This window comes from Diuraphis noxia, unplaced genomic scaffold (genome assembly GCF_037042655.1).
Source record: "Diuraphis noxia isolate RWA-SAM2 unplaced genomic scaffold, SU_Dnox_SAM2 contig0003, whole genome shotgun sequence".
Classification (NCBI taxonomy): Eukaryota; Metazoa; Arthropoda; class Insecta; order Hemiptera; family Aphididae; genus Diuraphis; species Diuraphis noxia.
The window spans coordinates 42861093-42885693 of NW_028301713.1; the positions used below are offsets into that span (position 1 = coordinate 42861093).

At 26.4% G+C, this 24601-nt stretch overlaps 1 protein-coding gene across 1 annotated transcript in view; it reads left to right on the top strand.

The window, feature by feature from the left end:
• Positions 1-24601, top strand: part of LOC107167628 (neuropeptide Y receptor type 2-like) — a 218234-nt gene that overhangs the window by 133918 nt on the left and 59715 nt on the right. Inside the window, exon 4 of the mRNA XM_089223629.1 lies at positions 9258-9433. Coding sequence (XP_089079755.1) covers positions 9258-9433 — 176 coding nt within the window. The remainder of the gene's footprint in view (positions 1-9257; positions 9434-24601) is intronic.

Genomic DNA, 24601 nt, shown 5'->3' on the forward strand with positions numbered 1-24601 from the left:
TTTTATTACTAATTTTATTGTCAAAGTGAGCATAATTATTGTTCATAAATTACATTCTATAAGCAATACATTTCTCTCTTTTAAATAGCTTTTACTTCTTTATCATCTTCTAAGTAGGTATTTGATGTTCTAAAAGTTACCTGGTTTCAGTTTTTATTTGATCAGAGCACAATCATTGATTCAGATAAAATTACTGAGGAAAAACATTGTGTAAGTTCAAAAAGATCTTTATCACCTAACATAGTAATAATAACAATAATATAATATACTATATATTATTTAGATAATTGAAGGTAATAGTTGAACATTCTAAACATAATATACATACCTGTATAATAGTAATTCAAAACTAAACATATTTGGTTGTAGAAAAAATAAGTAATAAATACAGTACCAATTGTATGTATTACATTTTATAATTATTGAAAATTTGGAACCTATGGGTTACACAAGTGGAACACTACAGATTTTGTATACTTCAAAATATGAACATAAATTGATGAATTGTCAGTTAATAAGTTAATCAGTTAATAATCACAATCAATATTAAACTATTAAGTGGGTAATTCAAAAAATTAATTTTACTAAATTTTAAAGGACATAACCTTCAATCTCTATTTAAGCAACATTATCATTAAAATATATATTATAATATTTAGGCACCTATATTTTGACTAATTTTTATATAATAATAAACCAATAATAATAATTAATTTTAAAGTTATACCTAATTTTTTGATTTCTGATTTCTGTTTAATTTTTATTTCTCAAATCATAAGTAATTTAATTTCATGTATTTCTTCTTCATAATATTGACCAATAAAAACTTTGCGAAACCTGTAACTTCTTAATTGACGCATGAAGTTAGTAAAACGTGGATTTCCTAAAATTAGGTATAGAATACCTATCTATACTCTATAGTATTTGATATTAACTTACTTAGGTACATTAATTTACTAATTGCATACCTAATTTTAACTAGGTTCTTGCAATAGGTGTTGTATTATAATGTAAGTAAATAGTATATGGGTACTGGGTAGGTATAGGTATTATTGTAAATAATCTTACTTATTAATTTATTATTAAAAAACAAATTGACGTATGAAATTCAATGGCTGCTTCTGCTGTTTTTGTTTTGCTAGTTTGAAATGTATTATCAAAATCACTAATGGACATTTTAAAGAGTTAAAAATTCCATAGTGGTTTCATTTGACCATTCCATTTTGAATATTGCAGATGTACCGTAAATCCATTGTACACTTCCAACTGAGTACTGACTACTGACAATTATATAATTTTGTCACTATCGTCGCAATCGACGAGAATAGCGAGCAAGGGCGAGTCGTGTAGGAAATTCCACAACTACGATAATAAATAATTGCGATTATTTATATTTCCTTTGACTCGTGTCAAATTTACCAACAACCGATGGGACATGACAAGTGACTCGGCGAGTAAAAATAATCACTATACTTAACGATTAAAGACCTCCTAGTTTCTACATGACTCATAAAGCATCGAAATTGTAGATTATTTGCCGGGGTACACGAGTCATGTGGGACCAGATTTATAATATTATAATATATTATATTATTATTCCATAAACTCTTATATAATAACTAAAAATAAATAAATAATTTCTATTAATATATGGGAGATAATATCAATAATATCTGCCAAACCTGTGGAGAAGCTCTAACCATCAATCATGTTCTTTTTATACTGTCAGAATTAAGCAGCATGTCTTTACAACCCCCTAATTAAGCTTAAGGAATTACTAAAGAATGGTTCATCTGGAGTTCCAAAATTTTGAGTCGGGGTTGAGTTATGGCTCTATTATATCACCCCTTCTAATGATTCCTTGTAGTTACTTAAGAACTACAGCACTAACGATGAAATTTGAGAACAATCCTGCATAAACGTAGCACAAGAGGATAGCATAATTTAAATTTGAAAATTCAGATGTGGGGGTGCAGTCGTTTCGTTGGCACCCCCAATCGCTATCACTTATAACTCCGGAAAAGTTGTAGCACAAATGATGAAAATCTAGCAGAATTTAGCACAAACGTAGTACAATCGAAAGTCCTTGATTTGAATCCAAAATTCAGATGTGGGGGTGAAAGGGAAATGCACGTAGCAAATAACGAATAAAACCAGGAAAGAATACCAGAATAAATAAAACTTTTTCATCAATCATCATTTATAATATTTTACAGAGGGATTTCCAAAGCAGTAATTAATTAAAATTGTAGTTAAAAAAATAAAAATAAAAAACATAGTAATATTATTATGAAACAAGAATGGTACCATAACTATAATACTATATTATTAACGCAATAAAAATAAAATTGAGCAATAATATTGATTATACTTTAAGATGAAATATTTTTTTTACCACATATTCAGTTCTTAATTTAAAATTAGTCACAATGTATCGTCAAAAAAATATAACAATGTCAGAGATTTTTGTTTTCTAGTAATTCATTTTTTTTTTTTTTCATTATTTGTAATAATCGATTTTTTTATGTAATAACTAAAAAAAAGTAATTTTTATAGGAATAGATTCGTATTATTTCAATAGTTATAAAAACAACTGTGATACAATCCGATTTAAAGACAGTATAAGCTGTTATATTACAATAACACTCACTATATGTCCCGTTTCCGTTGTATAAACTAATATTTTGAAAAATATATACCTAGTACCTATGTGTAGTACGTGTATTTAGTTGAAAAGTTATCTATTGATCTGCATAGACGTAAAGATATTCATAAAATGTATTATGCGCGTATAGATTTGTTTAATATTTTCTTAGCTGTTAAAAATGTTAGACATTTAATAATGATTTGGAAAAAGGCAAAATAGAAGTTCCCCAGCATCCAATTTTCGAAATTTTTGTCATTCGAACAAAATAATTAGTACCGTAAAAATTATAATATATCCAAAAAACTATTTTATGTAAATTTTAGCAAATTTTAAGTGAATAACTGTATATTTTATACCTAATACGTATTTTATCGTTTGAAAAGCTTTTTTTTATGTTTGGAATTTAATTGAAAAATAATCAGTTTAATATGCATTTCATGACATATTTTATAAAACTATGCTATATTTCATCTACACCACAGTGTTTATAATATGTATGTAATTTGCTAATGCACACCGTTTTTTTTATTATTATCCCTCTTCCGATGAAAAAATAACAATTCATAAAAAAAAAATCAAATTATTTAGTATAGTACGCATATACATATATATATATATATATATATAATATGTATATAATATGTATATTTACTATTTTAATTTAAATCAATAATATCATATTGAATTTAGAAAATAATAATGATTATTTTGTCATATTTCTGAAAATAATATTAAAATAATTTTCTTTGAGACTTAAAATAGTTAACCGCTACGGCTAAATATAATATTTTTTTCATTTTTTTTTTTTTTATTAGCTATTAGTATAAAACTATGATAGCTCAACATTTACAACCTATACATTATACAACATAATATAATATAATATAATATAATATATATTACATTATAATATTATATAACAAAGCCAGCATCCAATATGAAGGAAATTACTAATTTAATGGCGGTAGTGGATTTTGTGTTTAGTATGGAGTAGATATTAAAAGGGATATTAAGTGTTTTAAATATGTTAACTAGAGTAATGCGTTTGGTTTGAAGGGCAGGGCAGTCGAATAGTATATGGGATAAGTAACAGATACATTCATTTAGGTGAAGTGTACAGAAATATTTTTATTAGTTTCAAATAATGACATTTAAAAAATATTTAATAACGATTGTGTCAAAAAAATTTTAGAAATCATTTGACGGTTTTTGAGTTGTATATACAAATAAATGCTTAATAATAATATATTGTATTTAAAATATAAATTTTCACCATTCACTGTCAAAACAATTTAAATAAAAACATTGTTTACATATTATTTAACCATTTCGGGTAGATCATGGGGTGAAATCTAATTTTTTTTATTGGTACACAGATACCAGCCACTAATTCGCAAGAAAGATTTTAGTGGTATTAAAATTTCATATAATATGGCATCAACAATCGTAGAACAAAGGTACATATAATACATAAATATTTTATTAAGTTCTGTTAAAAAAATAATCGGAGTGATTAGCACCTAAATTCAAAAAAACTGATTTTAAGCGTTTCCTTTGATTGTCGGGGTTGTCTCATCATTGAAGAACCCTGTTGACAATTGAATTGCTATAATTTTTATAATTCATAGTAAATATGCAAACAAAATTTCAGCGATGTGTAGAACATTTATTTTCGTGTGTTTGTTACTTTAAATTATTAATCTTTCAATAATCACGAATTCACAAATACGTGTAGTGAACATATATTATATGTAGGTACCTGGGGGTTTTATAAAACAAATATTTATTAATGGTATACCAACTCTCATGTTTCTGTCGTAAATATGTTTAATGTTATTTATTTTAATTTTTGGGTTAGGTATTTTTGTATAAAAGTACATTATACTCTTGCCCAAGTCATTTGGGATACATTGAACTTTACGTGGCTAATCATGTAACTTTTTGTACTAAGATCATATATAATCATAATGTTTATAGTGATTAAATTAAGTGGAATCATTTTTTTTTTTGTGTGTCCATTAATTAAATCCAAAAAGTTATTTTAATAGGTTTATAAATTTTTTACTTAAAAGCTTTGTATATAGTTTTTAAAAATTATGATTTTTGGGCTTTATTCATGTTTTCCATATTCATATACCTAATTATATAAATTGTATTTCTAAACTCTTAATTATTTTTACTAAGAAAAGAAAAAGCTGTCTAAAGACCGTCAAAGATATTTTTAAGAACGATTGAAACCATATCATCAGATCTTCGAATGATCATTTTATATATATTGTCTAGTTTAGAAAGTATAGTGACGATATACAAGTGGTATTAAGGATTTTAAGTTGATAATTCGGTAATACCTACATACTGCAGTTGTGCGTTGTGTTTAAACTTTGAATCTTTTTTTCTTCAGTACGTTTGACTTACCTAGACTTAACAGGTATATTTGTATTAGATAACATTTATAGATAGCCGTGTAAATACCTACCACTCTTAAGTTACAGTAACATTTATCACAGACTTATTTTATCGTAGGTATACAAAAATAATTAAGTTTTACGCATGAAATTCGGAATGATTTATGAAATCACAAAATTAATTTTTCATTTCTATTTGTGGAAATTTTTTTTTCAAAGTACTAGAAATGTTTTTTTTTACTTTTTTACGCGGAATAAGTCCCTTCAAAGAATGAAGAGCTATTAATATAGCTTGTAGAAATTAACGGAAAGACAGAATCATTTGAAGTAGTTGAAGTTTTGTATAAGCTGACTAAACAATTGGTTCGCACTAAGTAAGTAAAGATTGTGTTTGAATAACTGTTATGCGAGTTACGTTAACTTCCATCGCACGTGATATTTGATGACGAGACACGCAATGTCAGGGTGCATAATAATGACAGAATGATGGTAACACCGTTGTTTTAAAAATTATAATTTACATTAGGCCTATAAAAAACTGCTCTTTTGAGTTAAATTCAAATATTATTATTTTTAAGCAACGTAGACGTTATGATAGATTTTTTAAGGACATAATTTGGACATTAGGAACGCAACTACTGATATGCGCATGTTGGATTCATCAATATTTAACTATAATTTGAAATTCTTTTATATTAAATGTCAATACTATATCTACTTACACACCTAATACTGTATTATATAATAATTTAAGATTTCATATCGTAAAATCAAATTTAAAGTACTTTCTTTTACATCCAGGAAAAAGTATAAAAATAAGGAAGACGCAGGTGTGAATTAAGAACTTACTTCAGAAGAACAAAATTAATAAATATTCAATTGATTTGTGTTCCAAAATATTTATAGACACATGAAAATATGAAACTGTGGTGGTTCTTTTATCTACACATAATATATATTATTATACTAATAATAACTATTGTTATAAATTACAATAACTATTGTATATACTAAGCTGCTATCATGGCTAAGATTTTAAAAGCTCGTATAATTTATAGTTTTAAAAGAACAATAAAGAATCACTTAAACAATCTACATTGTCGAGTTAAAAAAATTTTTGAGCATATTATAATATTATTAATCATTTATGTAGTATAACCATTATAATCTTTTGTAGTTCATTTTTTTTTATTACTTATTATTAATTATTATATATATTATTTATGATGGTTGATATTAAAATATTGTATATTATATATTAGTAAATTATAATATTATCTCTACCACTTGGCGTTTTTAGGTTTGTATAATAGGTTAGGTCCAATTGTAGTTGCAATAGGTAACGTAATTTTCCAACACATTAGACAATAATAACATTTCTGCTGTTGTGATGTGAAATGTACACTTAATGACATTATTGTCTGTAGTTAATATAATTTACATAGCGATAATTATAATAATAATAATAATAATAATAATAATAATAATAATATAAATAATTAATTATTGCAGTGGAACTGTATATTATAATGATTTATAGTAATTATAATAATAAAACAGTTGCAAATATAAGTAGAAATTATTATATTACATATTATTAAGATCTAATCTCTGACAACGTGCAATATTCATTACATTATTACTATCATACTAATTATTGTTATTTCGTTCCACTAAAAACCATTAATAAATCAACTGCAACCCTATATAACAACATAATATTGCAATTTATTTGTTGTACTGTTGTAACTAAAATTAAAATGGGTTTGTGTGGTTTTCTCTCATAAGTTTATTTATATTAGATATTATATATACATAGGATGGCAGTTTAATAATATATTATGATACATTTATTTAGAATTTAAAAGTGCATTTTATAGCGTTTTAACTTTTATAATCTAACCGGCACATTCGCTTGTACGGTTATGTGCTGTGAAAATTATTTCGTTTAAAAATGTGTAGGTTTCACAAATATTTTTCGTATTACGATTTAAACTATTACATTATGCGCACATGGCACGTGTATGCACATAATATCTAATGTATTCATGTTAATTTATTCACAGATCGTTTTACCTTTAACCCAATTTTGTTCTTCGCGTATTCGATTTTTTAGAAAATAAAATATAGGATTCATATAAAAAAATACATATATCAAACATATTATGTTATAAAATAATTTAAAGAATAAGTACCTATAATTTGGGATAAGTTAGGTTTTTGGTATATACAATATGTACAGGTTATTCCTAATAACAACTTTTTAAATGTGTTGTTTAACAAAAAACAAACAAAAATAACGTTTTCTATAAAACGTCTATAGATAGTTTTTTTGTACAAGTTACGAATCGTCCGATAGTATATAAACGTCCGTTGTAAAAATGTGCCCACAAACGTGAATTGATCAAAGAATATAGATTTTAAATTTCTAAAATTAAAAAAAGAAATGTTCAATCTTTTAAAACATTGCAACCTGCAACTTGTATTCAATTTTATTTTAATTATTTTAAACTTATTTTAATATTAAATATTGTATATAATAAAAATGAATTAGGTAATACCTTTAATAGCACGACAGCAGTTTATGGATATTTTACTTTTTTTCTAATTCAAATGAACATGTGATACTAAAAATTGGTTATGTGTTGTCATTACTACAAAAAAGTTAGTAATAATTTCAATAGTTATTAATCTATTATACAGACATTTAGATATAGTATCACATGGACCCACATAATAAAATAAAAATAGGTACCTATCTAATATTTTAATCATTGTAACGTTATTAATGTATTATAATACAAATAAGCAGTATAATAATTACATGTCCAGATGAATTACTCGAAGATATCTCAACTTTTAATTTTCTAACACATAACGAATCTTAAAAATGAAACTAAAGTGTTGGTTCAGAATTCGCAATAATTTAATTGGAAAAATAATAGCAGATAGAAGTTTAAGACTTACAATATTTGACAGAATGATAGAATCAACACTGGTATAGGTTTTTATCTGATACATTATTTAGTATATATTGTATGAAATTTTTGAGCAATATATTATATCCCCACTGATCAAACCAGATATAGGTAAATAAATAATACCTAGCAATATACATACTATCAAACTAAAATACAAATATAATAATCTCAATCATAATTCAAATAGTTTAATATGCATTCATTTGTAGTTATAATGTATTAATGCAACATCCTGGACTTCCGTCCACTTCACTGCTTATTTTATATCGCCAGATGGATATTCTATATTTTACCTTTGAATGCACGAAGTGAACACTCAAAATATTGTGACTATTCATCTGTGATTCATGATCACGAAGTCACGATGTGTACCCAATGAATTCAAAATATCGTTTTCATAAAAATTGAATAAGTTTCAATATCAGGTAAACAATATCATACATGATCATGGATTTTTTATGCACAATCGTGATATTGAATTGAATGTAAATTTCTTAATTATGATAAAAAATGAATACTTGTAATAATGCCCCAAAACAATAACACATTGATTATTATATATTTTCACATATTTTGAAGTACTTAAATTAATTTTCCATTTTTTTTTTTTTACATCCGTAGAAATTTTAAAGTCTTATCGGAAATTGTTTACATTTTAATTTTATTACACTAAATTTTAATACAAAAATAAATAAAACAAATTTCTAGTATCTACCCAAAACTATTTTCAAATTTTAAGATGTGCCAATCATTTTAATTTTTCATTACGAAAAAAAGATTTTACAATTTCTAGTTTAAAATTGTTTAAAATGATTCTTCTAAACAATTTGAGATTTTGAGATAATAGATTTTGATTTTGAACCCAAATAATCTATTACTCTAGTAACTAGTTACTCACGTTTGTTCATGTGTTTGTATTCAGTACTTTCCATTTTATGATTTCGATTTTAAAAACTAATTTTGAATATAAACTCTTAGTTAAGTATTTTATATTTATTTATAATTCATTAGGTTTTATATATTGTATATTTGTCCTTAATAAACTTGCTAACCTACAAAATACGTATATTTACGACCATTTACGTTAACCAATAATGATAAGGCTGACTGCAACACAACCCCCAAACGTATATTGTCGCACCGTATAATATCATCAAAAAGACGCGCATTTACAATAAGTATAGTTAGACGTTGACACTAATTTTATTTTCACGGTTTTCACAGATTTTTGGTGCCATTACTGCCATCCTACAATTTGTCCTGCCGTTCCTAATTATAGCGTTCTGCTACGTCCGAGTGTGGCTAAAACTTAACGACCGGGCCAGATGTAAGCCCGGCACATCGACGAAGAACGCAAGGCGGGAAGAAGTGGAGCGCGAGAGAAAGAGCCGGACTAACAGGTAAATAATAATATACTCTTGTTTATATCTGTATTGTACTGTTATTCTGCATTGACAATAACATATTACTGTATACCATATACAGGCTGGGTGATTTAAGTTCAGTATTTTTTTTAATGTTTATGTACATAAATCATAATTCAAACTAGTAGCTTCTGAGTTATATGTATATACTAAACACAATAGTCTTTAAAATTAATATTTTTACAAAATATTCAATTCATTGTTTATTTTACTACAATAATTTTGATAAATTTATAAAAATTTGATTAATAAAAATTATTATAAGACCCATATTTTCCAAATACATTATGCTTGGAATATATTGTTTTACTTAACAACTAGGAATTTAGTAATTTCAATTATAATATAGATTTAAAGGGAATAAGGGTTGTTCTAATTTCAAAACGAAAATTACACAAAACAGATTTTAAACAACGACCTAATTGTTAAAGAAAAAATGGGCTTGCTTAGCGTATCACTCTGTATATATAATATATGATATATATAGACAATCCGTCTGGAAGTCATAGGTATACTTACTGTGATTGTGTAATAGTGTAATGAGTTAAAAATAAGGTTCAACGTGGATCTGAGATAAATAATAAATTTGATTAAACAATGTGTGGTGATGCAAATATATTTAAAATTATTAATCTTTATGAGAAAACAGTTAAATATTGTTTTCTTTTTATATTATGATTTATCTTTAACTTTTAACTCATTACTTTAATATTATCATTTAATATGATATTTAATGGGGAGTGAGTAGAAGAGTTTTCCTTTAGTTTAAATTTAAATAGAAAGGAAATGCATAAGGAGTGTCGAATAAATTTGTCATACCTTTTGTAGATGTGAAACAGAGTTACCTTTGTACGACCTTCCTTAATATATATTGGATATTGACTAGGAAAAATATATTGAAATAAATGTTATAACGTTCAGAGAAATATATTGCAACTGATTTATTTTTATTTTAAAATTACATAAATTAAATATGAAAGAAATATACAATGAGCAATTTTATCTGCGAGTGAGCGACTGAGCCACGTTTTGGGTACCGTGTGGACTATATAGACGGCTGTATGACATAAGCGCTAAAGGTACAAAAATGACCTTTCATTTGCGCCAAAATCTGTAGAACATAAGCGCCAATCTAATATTGTATACCTGCTCTACCCAACATATGACATAAGCGCCAAAGGTACAAAAATGACCTATCATTTGCGCCAAAATTAATATTTTATATAAGTATTAAGTAGGTAGTTATTTAAAAATTTCTATATCTTATAAAAATTATATTATATTAATATTATTATGTTGATAGTAAATTATAATATAGGTACATGCACATCAATATTTAATAGATTTAATAAATTGGTTGATTTTTTATAAGAATAAAATGACGAAATTATGAAATAGGTACTAACAATATGTTATAACACAAACTGCTCACCCACTGTCTATTTGACAATCTATCGTAATCAGATAATACATATTTTGTCGATTAAGATTAAGCGTTTGGAGTTTTTTTAATTTAATTCTGTTATTTAATTTCTGACGCTTTTGTACGATACGACTTGTTTTTCTTATCCCATTTTGGCGCTTATGAACGATACGATTTTGGCGCTTTTGTACGATACGACTTTTTTTTTCTTATCTTATTTTGGCGCTTATGTCTTACACAGATATAGACTATGGTAAGAGATGCCACCTTTGATCCAATTAAATCATAGATTGCGGCATTACTCTTTCATGTGTGTGGAAAATTATTATTATAATATGATAAAGATAACTAGTGAAAGAATTACATATTATTATTAACATGTTGATAATTTTAATGAATAAAACTGATTGTTAGTGTACTATAATATATTATTTAATTTATTATCTTAAATCTAAAATATAGTCTAAATATAATCTAATAAAATATGATGATACACATTATGTGTATATCATTACAATAGTATGAATTCGATACAAATATGAGTAGGTAAGTATATCATATGAGTAGAAAATGCAGAAATACATAGTGCAAATACACGGCGTATAGTGTTTATAGTTTCAGATTCGAACTACCATCATTAAATTACAATATTATTATATTATTATATTTTGATGTATTGTTCCGAAGGGAGTAGATTGGTAAGGGGGAAAAACCACGCAATTTGCAAATGCTGATGTATCAATATAATAATAATAATAATATCGGGCCCACGTATTGACGTATAATATTATATTTCATTCAAAAGCCGCGGGCTCGTGGTGTTAAATTACCTCTAAAATTATTTTCGTATCGATCTCCGTCGTCACCACGGCGTATTGTTAAACGGAATAGTGAGATGTTTTTATTTCAGTCCATTAGGTTTAGAGTTTAGTAACAACACGAAAAAAAAATCTCGTTGTAACATCTTGGATGATTTCCCATCGGACTGCTAGTGCCGCCACTGCCATTGTGCTACACAAGCGGCGCCTATATACAAATGCATAATATTTTTCGCCATCTACTCTCCGCTGGTCGTGCTGTGCAATGTTTACCAGTCACTTAAGTTAAAAGCAAATAATACATAAACAAAACAACTCGAATTTTCGGATACATATATAATATGTTTCAGACTATTTTTATCCCTTTAAACTCCGTAATTTTCTTCTTTATATTATAACTTTTATTCTGTGTATAGGTACTGCAGATCTTTACGTTCACCACTCTCTCAAAGGCAACCGGTTATTGTAAAGTGTTGTCTTATCCTAGTCACAAGATGGTCAAGATGACACAATTATATACGATTAATATTTCATAGTTTTCGTGCAATAAACTGGAATTGCAAATTACAATAATTGCATAAAAAAAAAAACTAAAATATTAATATTATTAATATAAATTACTGCTACATGATTTGTATATCAATAGCCCAGTGGCATCAATTTTGGTTTAAATGGTGAGAGGGGAGAAGGAGGAGATGGAATTTTTCTGTACTAATGCAATGAACTTTTACTATACAATTCAAATAAGTTAATTTTTATTCTAGTACTATTAATTTGTGCAATGAACATTCGCCTTAAAATATTAAATAATATAATTTGTATTTTATAATTACTCATTTGTACATACTTTGATAATACAACATCTAAAATTATATTAAATTTGTCTAAATTGGTTTGCTATCCATTTCTTATGAAAATTTACATAACATTATTTATTAACACTTGTCAACCAGCAAGGACATAACTGAGAAAAAATCGGGGATGGGAGAGAGTTTAAACATAATTTTTTTTATATCGATACTAGACACTTCCAATTTTTACGCTCAAAATATAAAAATTCTAGTTCAACTTTTAAAAATGTTAGTGGGTCCTAATCCCTAACCTTCCAGTTACGGCCTTGTTCACCAATTAAAGAGCGCTGTAAAACCAACCGTCAAATACCTAATTAATATTCAGGAATTTATGTTGCCAAACATAAAAAATTGTCTTCAAATTGTCTATTGATTTCGAGGAATGATTTTATTTCGATTCAATGTTCTCATTTTAATATACCCAAATAAAAAATGGCCAACCAAAACTTCTAATACCATAGAAAGTAATGTATCTACTCATCGATTTTTACCTTTAGTTTTTTGCCAATTAATCTCTTTGTTTTTGAGGTTTCTATGATATCTCTACTAAAAATTCTTATCAGAGTAATAGTTTTATCTTCAAAATTAATGTTGACAGTATTGAACCGTTTTAGTTAATTGATTTTTATACTTACAGTTTTTAAGACTATGACTCCATTTGAAAAATAATGAGAAATATTTTTATAGAGTTATGCACAAAGTATTTTGATCATTTTTAGTTTAAATAAAATAATTTAAAATTTCGTAAAACTATACGGTTACAATTAATAAGTATTACACACTACATTTTACTACAGTTAACCCAACAATCATAAAATGATTAAGTATACTAACTGCATTGCTATCTGCAACAAAATTTGGCGGTGAAATTAATTTATTTCAAATCAATTTGTTACAGATACATAACAAATAACTCTAACATCATAATATGTCACATTACACTATGAATAAACTCGAGTCAAAATATTTTCTCACATTTACATACTTATTAATATAAATTCTAACTAATTTGCCTATTTCGGTTGATACATCAGAAAGAATTTATTTTACTTTTTGTTTATTGAAAAAAATACTCGAGATTAGGATGAGAGAAGAATGATTATTATAACTTTATTGTGTATTCTTAAAAATATAAATACTTATGATTATCCTAATAATATTGAAAAACAAATGATAAAAAAGAAAGTTTTATTTACTAAAAAAGTCGATATATATTTCTGTGTTATTATATTGAGATAAATTTTAAAAGTTTTATTTAAAATTGATTAAATTCTATTTATATTTATATTGTTTATCTACATTTTTTACTTATAGTACATGGTTAATACAAATTATTAAATTGTTGTAGAATAAATATAAAATAATTACTGCAGGCATTATTTAGCAATGGATATGGTGCAAATATAATGATACATTTTTGATACGTAGTAGATCTGTAGAAGATTAAAAAATTAAAAATTATTAGGTAAGATGGATTTCATAAAAGTAATATTATAAAATACCTAAAAAATGTCAACCATTTCATTGCACAAGTCCTGGATCCAACCCAACATTGTACATAATAATTGTCAAGCAATTATTTAATGATATCTTAATAATCTTGTTCGGTAAAAACTATTCACCAAATACGCCATCTGGCTGATACTATATCTCCCTAGAAAAGAAACTTTAGACCTCAGCAGTGTTTCTCGACTTTTTACAAGCTTTCGACAAAGTCTGACACTCTGGTCTTCTTTTAAAATTAAAATTATTTCTACCCCCGCTATTCTACCTATTATTTAAATAATATTTAAGCGAGCGATATATCTTTAACAGATCAGGAATATAATTCTCCAGTATCTCTCCAATCTTAGCTGGCGTTCCTCAAAGTGCAGTTGCATCTCCAACTCTATTTAACTTATACTCGGCATATCAGCCCACCAATCCGAGTACTCAATTGCCGAATATGCCGACGACAAAGTAATATACTCCTCCCACACCGATCCGGGCTTAGTTTCAACCTATCTCCAAAACCACCTGAATGACCTATCACACTCGTACTCTCACTGGCACGTCAAAATAAATTTTAAAAATTTGTACACAGTACTTTTGCTCTCCGTCACAACCAACCTCTCCCAGTAAATATAAACAACAAACCTATAGCAAATTCCGACACAGCCAAATATCTAGATCTAATTTTCGACAAACGTCTAACGAGGGCTAAACATATTCATACAACAAAAATTAAATTAAATAAACGACTCTACTCTCTCAGTATGGTTATACGGTATACAGGTCTGAGGCACTGCCAAAAAATTGGATATTCAAAAAATACAAGTGTTCCAATCTAAAATCCTCAGACTCATAACCAATGCTCCTCCTTAAATCGCTAATCACACCCTTCATACTGATCTCCAAATTCTTAAAGTCACTAAAATAGCCAAGCTATTGTACTCTAAATTTAGAAATCACTTTCATAATCACACTAACCCTCATGTTAAAAAGTTACTATCCATCTCCATCCCTGGAGAATCCCCTAGAATACTCAAGCGAAAACGGCCTCGAGATCTTATAAATTAAAAAAAAAAAAATCCTAAATAATTTGTAAATTCATGCCAAAGTGCCTTTGCTGGTTGGTTCTTCCCTTAAGACATCCAAGCTAATACATATATATAATTTAAAAAAACATAATTTATGCGTATTGTACTTTTTTTTATGTACGGATTGTATAATATCTGGATTAAAAAAAAAAATAAACACCAATCAAAACGATAGCATTATAATGTTAAATAAGGGTAATTTAATTTCAAATAAGACATTATATTATGATTATATTATTATAATATTCGATATTATAATATAATCGACAATATTGTCGTCCGGTACATTTCCAAAACGTAAATCACAAGCGATTAAGACTTTCGAAATCAACGCGGCATTCACAACATCACGTATTATTACTAAAAATTATTTTACAATATTTAATATTATATACCCTGTCGGTGGTCGATACTCGTCATAGTGTCACATACCAACCACCACGTACTATATTTCTATATGGCAATCGGTAGTAATTAAGCCCAACTCGGATAAAGGAGAAAGAACAGTTCGAACGCTTTTAGAAGGGAGAATATTTTACGACGGAAAGATGCATGAATTTTTGCGATTAACACTGAAATGTAACGATATGGAGATATATAATTATATGTATTTATAAATATATATATGCATTATAATATTAAATATATATCATACTGTATACGAACATTATTATTGTTCAAGTATAAAGGGATTAACGATATTATCGTGACGCGTCGCACGCGTGTTCGTAAATTAATGTAATCAAGGATTTCATGGATGTACAAATGCGAATTTCAGTATAATTGTAATATGTATTCATATAACTGTAGACACGTTTTATCACAGTATTTCAGATTTCCCAACGGTTTAACACATAATAATATTTTTAATATGTTTTTAATCTATTAATTTCTTGAAAAATATATTTTATAATCAAGGAAATATTGAGTTGGTAGCCTAACGTTTTTTTTTTGTTTTTTAATCGTAGATACATCGGCTACTAGGCCATTTTTTCCAATTTACATTGTAATTCCAAGTATTTTCCATTTTATTTTTCGAACATTTTTTTGGAAATTTTATGATGTCGATATTTGATTTATGGTCAGGCTTCACCTATAGTAGATTAAATATGTATTGTTTATTTCTCGTGTTTTTGAACACAAGGCATTTAGTTAATATGTGTTTGGCTGTGTATGATATTCATGATTTGCATATTGGGTGATCATCTTATTTAATATGTGCCGTATTTTATTATTTATAATATAATTAGTTATGCTATAGGTTATAAATAAATAGTAGATAAGAAATTAATTTTAATTTTTTTTTTTTTATTAGCTTCTATTTTAACTATGATAGTTCAATAATTATCACAATATAACAAGGACAATTAAGATATACATTACAAGATAATGTTCGTGGTGATTTAGATGGTAATAAAGAAGTGTTAAGTAAAATAATAATGGATCGAAACCCTATTAAAATGTACAGTGACAGATAATATTTTCGACACTTAAATTTATTATAATATAGTCATAATGAGTTAATAAAGATTAGAGTATGGAATAAGTTGTTTTTTTAAACCAGCTGTCAGGAGCGTGATTAGAGGATTAATTAATGAGGAAAGTATAGAAATAAATTTAACCAACGAATCATCACTAGTGTGGCTATTAGGTAATTGTATTTTGTTGGAATCGGCGACGGAGGTGAAAGAAACTTTGGGAAGGTATAAGGAGGAATAGTTTTAAGATGATGAGACAAGAGTGCAATATTTGGATTTTGTGGTTTTGAATGAGACGTTCTGCTGCGTTTGAGAAGTGCTTTGATTGAAGGTCATCTTCTGTAGTTGAAGGTATAATCACACATATAAAGGGTGTGTTTGGCTAGATTGTCTTTTTGCTTAGCGCAAATGTCTATGGAGTGGTCATCCCCACACTTGACACAACGCGAAAGATGATGGCAATAGTTTACTGTGTGACCGTAGTTCTGGCAATTTCTACACTAAAGTGGACCACTGTTGGTCCTATAGGATAGTTAGACTTTGATTTTGATGTGCAAAATTGAGAACAGATTTAGAATTTCTTTGTCGTTGTTGTTAGGATTTAGTTCCACGAGAAACAGCAGGCATGGGTTGCCGTTTTTGATGACGTTCGTGACTCATCTGGTGAGATGGCTCAATTTTGAAAATGCTTCAGATATATTATCAAAAATGAGTGTCTTGTGGTACGGATTTATTATTATGACCTTATATTATGATCAATATGTTAGGGACATGAAGGTGTGAAAAGAGTCATTGGTTTCCATAATATTCCGGTGATTTGTACTTATACATTTTTGGAAACTGTGTAATTGATTATGTTTTGAACATTTATTGACGGAGTCCTGGAGTTGTCCTTTTAAAGTTAGTAGTAGTAGAATCGTCGATTATGTTTGAAGTAACACAAGTGTCGAGTTTGATTTCGTTATTCTCTAATTCGTAAGTACAGCGAATTTATTTGGCGAGACAAATGACCTGGATATTTTAAGCTCTGTTTGGATAGGTGAATTTGGAGATGATTGCAGCAACCATTTGGGTTTGGATATTTTTGGAAAGGAGGTGTTATCCATATTAATATATAATAATTAAAACGCAAACACTGGGTGGAGACCGTAAACAGATTACATATTAATTAATTAATATCGTGATAAGGGAGCGTTCAAACGCACATCGTGTGACCGCGCGTGTTGCAGGTCAACACCGAACTATAGTTTTAATAATTTATATTGAGCTTATTTTTTCGTAAGACAGCGCAAATACAATTACTTAGTAGAATACTAGAATATAATGATTAGAATAATGATATAATTATAACAGTATAACATTATGTTTTGATACTAACTTAAAATCAATGCCACGTCCTGTAGAATGATGTTTTAACTTTTAAGTCACTACACTTCATTAAATATTTTTTAGATATCCAATTTTGTAATATTTAAACTTGAATATAAATATAAAAAAATTGATATTTGACATTTACGAGTATATTTGACTGAAATTTGATGTTTTGATGAATTAATAGTTTAGTTATTTTGTAGTAATTCAAAAAAAAAATTTGTGTGGATTGAAATTTTTACAAATATTATTATATTTTCTACATAGGTACAATTAATTTTCAAATAAATAGATTAATAAAATTAATAATATGCTATCAATTATTATTATTTATTATTTAAAACTGATCACTAATTGTAAATAAATTACTAAAATAATTAATAGAATTATGTTTATATGATAATAATGCTATAAGACTGTTCCACTCAGAATTGTTTTTTTCATACCTTAATGATTTATCAATTAATTTAAATTAACATATTCATTACATTGACTAATCGAATAACTAGTTACACTCTATTCCTATACTGTACATAAAAGTAGTTCCCTACTTTCACTTTTTATATACAGACGCAAAGATAAAATTTCCTAAATTTGAAAAAAAAAGCGAATACCACATCAAATTATCTTTTATGAATATTTTTATAAACAAAATAATTTTGTCTTTCAAATTTTTTATTATATTATTACTAATATTTTATGCTTAAAATTTGTATTATGCTCGTTGGACTAAGTGGTCACGTCTTTGGTGAAACTTTAAAAGTAGGTAAGGTACTAGTTACTTATATATATATTTATAAAAAACCGGGAATATAATATATTATTTGTGTAAAGCTCCCTAGGATTAAATTATATGGATGGCTATTTATTTTATTTATATAGGTACAGTATGTTATATTATATATAAATATTGTGAAAATATGCAGACCTTTGATTTTTAATATTTTTTTTTTGCTTATATTTCAATAATGTATTTTAAGTTAGAAAAGTTCAGCATGTAAAAGTCTTTCTTTAAAATAAAAAATAAAATGTAAACATATAAAAGCTTTATATATTTCTATGTATCTGATATTTCTTTTATGATTAATATTAAAAATTATTTGGAATTTCTAACAAAAAGAGGCTCCATTAGATATTGTGATCTCTGTATGGTATATAAAACTAGAGAGCGAAAAAACAAACCATATATCTCATGTGAATCTGAAAACTTATAGCTTAAGAATAGTGTTGTACGGAAGAAAAAAAACTATACCAACAACAAGTCTGGCATCTTCATGTTGAAGTCCGAACGGAATCGATGATATTCCGCTTTTATCTCACAGACTTAATATACATAAAACTTATGAAATATATACATATATATCTCTGTATAGGTGTAGACGAAAAATAAAAGCTTTAGATATTAATTACACTTATAAACATCATTAATTAGTATCGTTTTCAAAGCAATAGCGTATATTAATCATGTTATAAACTAAAAAAAAAAAAGCAAGTTGGTTAAAGTATAATTCCCTAACTGAAGTTAGATAATTAGTTGTTTTTAAGAATGTCAAGTTATGAGTTAACAGTTATTCTATTCACAAATAATTTAATAATATCTAACAGTTTAAAGTTAATATCGTAAAGGAGGTATAAGTGTATAATTTTAAAATCACCTAAAAGTACAATTTTTTAAACGGATTTTTTAAATTTTTTAATAGCTGAATTGCAATTTATGATTTATAAGAAAATAAAAATATTGAACATCAAAAAATTCTATAACAACTGATTCAAATTGATTATGAACAATAATTATTATTATGGTTGATTTCAAAAACACCTATCTAACAATGTTTGTTTGATTCAGTTAAAATGAGGTTAATTATGCCTAACCTACATTATATGTACGTGAATAATTCAACATTACATTATGATATAAATATGAATGCTATTATCGCCCATTATGGGTAAATCTGGATTATACGATATTTCCTAGCTATAGTAGCTATAGTGACTCGTATCATAATAAAAAATACCATTGACTTTCGAAACCTCTAAAGTACTTATATATATACTTATATAAAGACAACTATATAAGAAATTAAAACTAAATTTCTATCATTTATAGCTAGATGTATAATTGTATATATATATACTTATACATATATTCATTATAATAATACTAGTAAGTACTCTCCCAACAACAATGATGATGTTCGTTCATATATTATAACTAGGATTGTGAGTATGAAATATATCACATAAAATATTCTCTTTGAAATATTTCAAACTTGAAACTTTCAGCCTTCTTGAAATAGTTCAATAAATTATTGAAAAATATAGTTTTTTAATTTTAGATTCTGAACGAAGTGATGAATGTATTGATTTTACAATGATGTGTGTTTTTTGTGTCTGTGTACAGCATAACTAGTCGAAATAATGCTTCGATTTCAAACTTTGGGGGTGGTTTCCGATGTAAAATTGAAGATCCTTGGTACATTTTATAGGTCAAAAGTAAACATTTTCCAACAGTTTTCAAAAAAATCGAGAAAAACAAAAAAAAAATGACAGAAAAACGGGAATTTTTACGCAAAACCCGTTTTCGACCAAATCGATATTTTTATATGGTTGTTATTTAAAAACTAATCATTGTAAATACTTGAAATTTTCACCAAATGTTAATGTTAATGATATCTATACACAGTTTAATTTTCAAACATTTTCGACTTTTTTTGAGTTATTTATAGACCACTGAAATTTTCGATTTTTTTGAGAATTTTTTTTGAAGTGTCAGTAAAAAAATGTTGGACGACCAAAACTTGAAAATTTAATACACGGTTTCTTATGAGTTGTTCTTATTGTAGCTAAAAAGAATTAAAAATCGTAAGTCAAAATTTTTTTTAATAAGCGTTTACAGTTCAAAATTTTACGAAATCTGTCGAAAACGCGAAAATTTGCAAGTAATTTTGAAGTTGAAAAATCATAAAATTTTTTGCGTTTATAAATAAGGATTGAAAATACAACACTAAGTTTTCCTTCAAGTAGCTATAGAGAAAACTCGGAGCATCATTATAGGAAAAATTTTAAGTGCGTTTGAATTTTAAATTTTTACGAAATAGCGTAACGATAACGATTTATCCTGAAACGATTTTAAATATTTGTTATTATTCAAAAAGTATAAGTCGTAGATACTTGAAAATTTTATCAGTTATTTAGATTGGCATTTTCTTTACATGATATGATTTTCAAACTATTTTGACTTTTTTTGTGATATTTATAGATGACTGAAATTTTCAATTTGTCTGAAAATTTTTTTTTAAAGTGTCGATAAAAATTTTTTGGCCCTATCAAAATACTTGAAAATTTAATAAAAATTTCTTCATAAGTTATTCTTATAGCGATTAAAAAATTATAAGAATACATAGGCACAATTTTTTTTTATTAGTATTTGAAGTTCAAATATTGACTTAGTACGTAAAAATTACGGCAATTTTCAAATTATCTTAGATCGAAATTCATAAAAATTTTTCTTTTTAATTCTAAGATTTGAGAATTTAATACAAGTCTCATAATATAGTTTTGCAATAGCAGTTGAAAAATAAAAGAAATATATAGCTACATTTTTTTTTTACATGCATTCAAATTTTAATTTTGACAACATACGTAAAAATCACGAAAATTCGTAAATTCTTTTATTCTAGAAATTCATAAAAAATTTTCCTTTTATACCTAAGATTTGAAAATTTAATACAAGGCTCCTTACAAGTTTTTCAATCTTTATCACAAAAAAAATGTCCACCGGAAATTCAAATTAAATTTTTATTAGCATTTGAATTTCAAATATTGACAAAAATTTGTCAAAACCATGAATATTTGCAAATTATTTCGTAGTTCAAAATTCATAATATTGTTTGTATTTATATCTAAGGTTATACAATTCAACACCAAGTTTTCCATAAGTTTTGCTTCAAATTGCTATAGAGAAAATTTGAAGTGTCATTATAGGAAAAATGTTTTGAGCGTTTGAGTTTTAAATTTTTATGAAATCGCGTAATGATAACGATTTATCCTCAAACCAGGTATTCGTATATCTATGATAATATAAGGTATTATGAATTATGATAACTATATGATAGCTACACTAATTTATTAACCGTTCCTTATGCAAAATGCGTCTCAATTGAAAAATAAAATATTTGTTTCAAAATAGAATATATGACAATATTTAAATATAATATATCCTAGACTGACAAATCATCTCCGTTCAGAATCGTTTTTCGTATACAATGATACCTACTCGTATCATTGCATTCAAATTTAATACCATCCATTACAGTAACCTACTGTACAGCAGAGCAACATCCATGACTTACCCGCTTTTTTTAAAATTGTTTGTTTGTTTTACAAAATCATCACTAATTTCATAGCTGATTAGTGATTATTGTTTCACAGTTATTTTTTTCTTTGATGTTTATAAATTATAATGATAATTGATAATACTAATATAATATTTAGATGTTATTATATTTATAATATATTAATATACAAATATGATACCTATTATATGTATATTATGATATTATATTAGCCCTATAGGCTGTAAATTATAAATTATAAATTATAATAACACTATTATACTAAGAATTCAATAAATATAAAATTTTGATTTTATTTGAATACTTTATAAGGTTTTATTAGGTAATATATTATTATTATAAGGACTTTGGTTATAACTATATCTAATAAGTAATTATTATAAAGTATTAAATAAACATGAATTAAGAAATTGATACAGGTAATTCGTGTGTTTTGAAAAATTTTAGTATGTTTATATGAATTGTAGGTATGTAATTTGTTAAATGTACTAGGTATGTAATTTATTTAATGTACTGGGTATGTAAAAATATTTCAATACAATTTCTACTCTAGATTTAAATTAAAATGATTTTTTTATTAATTTTCATAATTCATAAAAATGAAATACTTTATAAAATATTTCAAAAAAATTAATTTTGCGAAATTTTAAAACCCTAATTATAATCCATAGGCACAGTGTCTTTAGCCAATGTCGTCGCATGCATGACCAACGCGCTCGACGAAATATCACGCCATGCATCAGACAAGGGGTCTAAGGACAGTACATACGTCACACACACACTCGCGCGTGCGCACATGCTCACTGACGAAAGGAATTAATTCCCAAACACTGCTAGATCAGACATTTTGGTCCATGTCACTTTCTCTTAACTATAATATATTAATGTATTATACATGTATGCCCATCAAACAAGCAGTTAAGTACACATTCAATGTGTGTGTCATTGGTGAACTCTGTGCGTTTTCAGTAGAAAAATTCCTGTCGTAAGTAAATATATAACTATAGTATTATACTATACTATATTCCTATATATATATAAGTGATAGGTGACGTTTCCTCTTATTATAAAATTTGATAGGATAAAATAGAACGAGAAGTGAAAAAAAAAATAAGCTAAATAATGTCCTCCGTTTAAAACGAAAAACGAAAAATACACACAAAATGTGAAACAAACTCGTGTTGAATATATATTTTTTGATTTCTTGATGTGTCTTTAGTATCAACTACTTTTTCTTGAAATATTTCACCACTCTACAACAATATATACTATTCACATTAAGACGTTATCTTGAAGGATTGCTCGTAAAATATACATATGCCTATATTATTTATTTTTTTCGTTAGAGAAACGTAAATATCAATAATCAATTTAAATCCACCACGCTGTAGTTATTCCCATGTCGACATAAAATATGTTATTGTTTTCATGTTGAAATGAAAATAAAAAAGGAAATCCGATAAAAAAAATATAATTTAAATCTCGTCACGAACCACAATGTATGTTTGTTCTACATAAACTGCACTTCCGTCGACGGTTACCTACATGATGTATAAAAAGAAAACTTCTGTCGCGTAAAATGTCGTAAAAGGTGCTCTCTTTTTATACACAAAAACAAACTCTTTCAGTTGTAATACAATACGTTATTAAGAATTTATTTTTGAGCGATTTTCGTTTTCTTCATAGTAATAAAAATAGTTGTAAAGAAATAAAAAAAACACGAAATGTTATTGTAAAAAAAAATGCATACAACAATCGATGAATTTAAAATTGCCTTTTATCCGACTAAATTATTATTCAATTGTACGTAGATATAAAATTAAGAATATGGAAAAAATAATTGAGATAAAATATAGATAATAACTCTAAAACTACTAATAAAATAACTAAATGATTGTGGTGTAGCATTACTACCTACTATAATATATTAAGAGGGGATAGGTTTGTCTTATTCCTATATAATACTACGTCCAAACTTAAAAAGTCGGGTAAGTCGTTGATGTCGCTCTGCTGTACAGTAGGTTACAAGTGAATTACTGTAATGGATGGAATTAAATTTGAATCCAATGATATTATATCATATTGTATACGAAAAACAATTCTGAGCGAAGACGGTTTATATGTCTAGGATATATTATAGAATATTAAAAATTTTCAAATCTTAGATTTAAAAAGACATTGTTTTATGAATTATTTTCGAATTTTCGTGATTTTTACGTAGGTTGTCAAAATTAAAATTTGAATACTTGTAAAAAAAAATTGTTACTAT